The 3,984-nt window shown below is 37.3% G+C and overlaps 1 protein-coding gene across 1 annotated transcript; it reads left to right on the top strand.

The window, feature by feature from the left end:
- LOC109833839 lies at window positions 1,154–3,510 on the top strand. The gene is made up of 7 exons (XM_020401667.1): window positions 1,154–1,964; window positions 2,056–2,250; window positions 2,357–2,630; window positions 2,733–3,041; window positions 3,127–3,214; window positions 3,308–3,404; window positions 3,485–3,510. Exons 3-7 carry the CDS (start codon window positions 2,458–2,460, stop codon window positions 3,508–3,510), a joined length of 693 nt encoding a protein of 230 aa, XP_020257256.1. The 5' UTR covers window positions 1,154–1,964; window positions 2,056–2,250; window positions 2,357–2,457.

Here is a 3,984-nt window from a genome sequence, read left to right on the forward strand (position 1 = left end):
CAGTCAACACACCCACACATGTCACTAAGTCTATTCATGATGCACAATGTCATTAAGTCATGAACTACTAAGGGTTCTCAATCACATCAAAGAGACAATAAATAAAACTAATTCTATACAATAACAATATGGCATGTCGAACATGATTAAACAAGTTTATGAAGCATGAATAAGAGCTATAAAGAAACATCAAATACATGAACAGCCTACTACGACATGAATGCATACATAAGGGGACTTCATTATTATCTTACTACTGGCGTCCAAACTTCTCATGTAAACTAACCATAATTAAATATCCTCTAATATAATAATACGGTAAAAAGAAAACTAGAAACTGATATCATTTTGCACATAAAATGTCACGCTCTACGACTATCAGTCATACGTTCTTAATTAATAAATATTCTTTTCCAAAATTACTCTTTAAAACCATGTCTCATTATAACTAATTTAAAATAAAATATTTATGTAATATATATGTATATATGTATATAGATGCGCGATCTGGGCGGTTTATTATAAACCCAATAAAGAGATCTGAGCCCTTCGCTGAAAATCCCTTCCCCCCAAAATCCCTACCCTTCTCTCTTCTTTCCCGCTCAGATCGCGCCATCACCGACCCCCTCCTCCTCACCACCGCCCGAAAGCGCCGCCGCCCAAGCTCGGCCAAGCCCTCGACGTCCCCGTTCAGCGTCGCCGCCGTCCCCTTGCCCTAGCCATCACCTCCCCTCCTCCTCTCCAGCTCCCGAGATCGCCGCCGCTGAGCGTCGCCGCCGGGTCAGCGCCGTCTACTCCTCCTCGCCATCGAACTCACCCCTCGTCATCAGCCACGCCTCCGATGGCATTTGAGCTCAGCCCTCAGGTTCATCGCCACCTCCGGAGCTCGACCAAGCCCTCGACGTCTGCCCTCATGGCTTCGAACAAATTGAAAGAGTTGACGTCTTCGAATTCTTCAAAATCAAAGCCTACCTCTTCTAAATGCAATAATCCTCCAACTTCGTAAGTAATTTGCCATGATATATTTAATTTTTAACTCTTTCTGAATTATAATTGGTTTTGTTGTAAGCCATGATGTATAATGTTTAATGCAATAATCCTCCAACTTCGTAAGTAATTTGCCATGATATATTTAATTTTTAACTCTTTCTGAATTATAATTGGTTTTGTTGTAAGCCATGATGTATAATGTTTGTGTTAATAAACTTGTTAATATGCGTCTTAATTTGCCCAAATATATTTAATTTTTAACTCTTTCTGAATTATAATTTTCTTGTAGGGCTAAGATAACACACTTGAGAATTCCGGCCAATTTGTGTTATTTTCGAGATTTAATTGATAAGCGAATAAAATTAGATGAAAGACACATAAAAGCCCTACAGACGACACCTTTTCACAGCTTTCTCAATATACCCACATCCTTGAGCAATGAGCAAATAGCAATTGATTGCTTGATTCAAAATTTTAATCCTGATAAATGCTCATTCATGATTGGGAATAAAAATTGTGTGTTCGGTATAGATGATATTCACCGAATTACCGGATTGCCAAAGGAGGGAATTCCGATAAAAATGAGTGGGGCAGCGGCTAATACAATCTACACCTATTTTGTAAAGAATTATAAGAAAGCCGATGAGGAAAAGAAGGCGGTGATTTCGGGGAAGCGCGATAGAATGGCCGAGATGATTGTAGATATGATTAATGAAGACCCTATAATATGTGTGAAACTTATTGTGGCTTTCATTATCGGCTTCATATTATGCCCGCGGACATGTAAGACATGTCCCTTGTGGGCGTTTAGATATGCGGAGCAGTTATCAACTTTGCATAAATATAATTGGTGCCATGCGGTGTTCACTCTTCTTTGCAAAGAGATGAGTAAATCAAAGAAGTCTCTTAGTATGCGGGAATTAGGTCAGCGCTCAAATGCCGGGTACATGGGTGGTTTTTCCTCCGTTTTACTGGTGAGTTACATGAACATTATTTTGTATATCTTCCCGTATTGATATTGATTATTGTTTATGCACATGCTAATGTGTAGTTTCTTTTTTGTAGGTTTGGTTTTATGAAAAAGTAGGGGAATTAGAGTACACTTCAGATATTGAAAGGTTACCGCCGCTCTTTTGTGTGAAGAGTACTGGAAAGTGGAGGAGGACTACTATGAACAAATTATATAGAGTCCCGAAGTTGGTTACGGATAATGGCCAAGAGAATACTCCTCTTATTCATACGGCATCGCCAATAGTATTTGTACATATCGTTGCTCTAATAGTTCATTATTTTATGTCCCTTTTGTTAGTATCTATGTTTGCAACTATAGTATACGTACTAATACTAGCTTTTTTTGGTCAAATAGGAATCAAGGAAAGCTGAATTAATTTTCTTAATTGCGGAGAAGACGTACGAGTTGAATGAGCTCACTACAGAATTACGAGAATTAGAAGAGCGTAGTGCTAGATGCCAAAAAAAACCAAGGAGAAAGAGGATGACGGAAATGTAACTGAAGAAAAAAAAATCAAAGAGGATATGGAAGCTAAGGAATATGAGAATTTGGAAGGAACTGGGGAAGCCGATTTATGTGATGACTTTGTGATGAGCGCAAGAGACATGAGAATTTTAGAAGATGCTCGGTGAGTTTAGTTTTTTAAATTTTCTTGCAATTTTAATTTTTATATTTTCCATATAATTCTTGTGTAACTCTTTGTTAATTATATGCCTTCTCGACTCTATAGAGATGTTTCTCAAAAAGATGAAGGTGGTAATGAGAATAACAGAGAAACGCCATCTATCAAACGGGCTGTCGGAAAGAGGGAGAGGAAGGATGGACCCTCTGTTACTTCACCTTATATGCCTCTAGATCAACCAAAGGAAGGCACAAAGAAGAGACGTGTCATCCAGATATTGGATAGTCCTGATGGGAAAAAAAAGTACAAAAATGAAGAAGGCTTCATACCTACATCTAGAGACTATCCAGGTAAGGCACTGGCGTTTGATTATGAGAACAAATTAATTGAAGACTTTCTACAATCGAGAATGAACAGGTAGCTGTTACTGACTTATTCTAATAATAATCTTTGAATTTACTTAATTCTAGTAGCAATTTTCTCACAATGTACTTGTATATAGTGATACGTACATTTGGAAGTGTGCCGAAGCAAGCGTATCTCGCTTAGATGCTTATATACTATTAACGGGAGGTGAACTCAGTGACGATGTAGGTTCTAAACAATTGTGTTATTGATTGTTTGATGTTGTATATAAAATAATTTATATTAACTATTTTATTCATTCATGGTAATTTTTGTAGGTGATCGATGCATTTGTTATTCGGCTTTGTAACAAGATTGAAACAACTGATAGTTATGATCGAAAGATACATGTCACAAGACCTTGGCTTGCAGTAAGTATATCCTTGTTTTTTTCACTAATTGGTGGATATTATTATTATGTTATCCCACAATGTTGACATTATTGCATCTTTTAGCAAGCATTTCTAGAAGGAAATCTTGAAATGGTGCAAAACGAATGAAGGAAAATGTTTCTCAGTAGAAGTTCTTGGAGTGTGAAAGAATTCTGATCCCGATTGTCAGCTCCGGACATTGGCACCTGGTAGAGTTAGTGAGAGAGGAGACACAATTCTATCACTACTCCTCAATCAACTCCCCCATTTATACCGCCGATGCTGTGAAATTTATAAATAAGTTTATGAGTTTCATTGAGAGTAATTGGGGATTGGGGAAATTGGAGCATCATGGTCTTGTGTCAGTTGCCGTGCCACAACAAGGACCGTAAGTGTTTCATGCATTTCTAATTTAATTGTTCATTTTTTTGTTTCACAGTCATTTTCAATATTGTAATATTTTTCCCTTAAATGCAGAACGTTAGATTGCGGGATCTTTATGATTGAATTTATTAACAGCATTGTCGAAAAACGGTCGATAACAATTTCAAAAGGAGATTGTGCAAAATATAGAGCAAGGTTTT

Source organism: Asparagus officinalis, chromosome 3 (assembly GCF_001876935.1).
Source record: "Asparagus officinalis chromosome 3, Aspof.V1, whole genome shotgun sequence".
Classification (NCBI taxonomy): Eukaryota; Viridiplantae; Streptophyta; class Magnoliopsida; order Asparagales; family Asparagaceae; genus Asparagus; species Asparagus officinalis.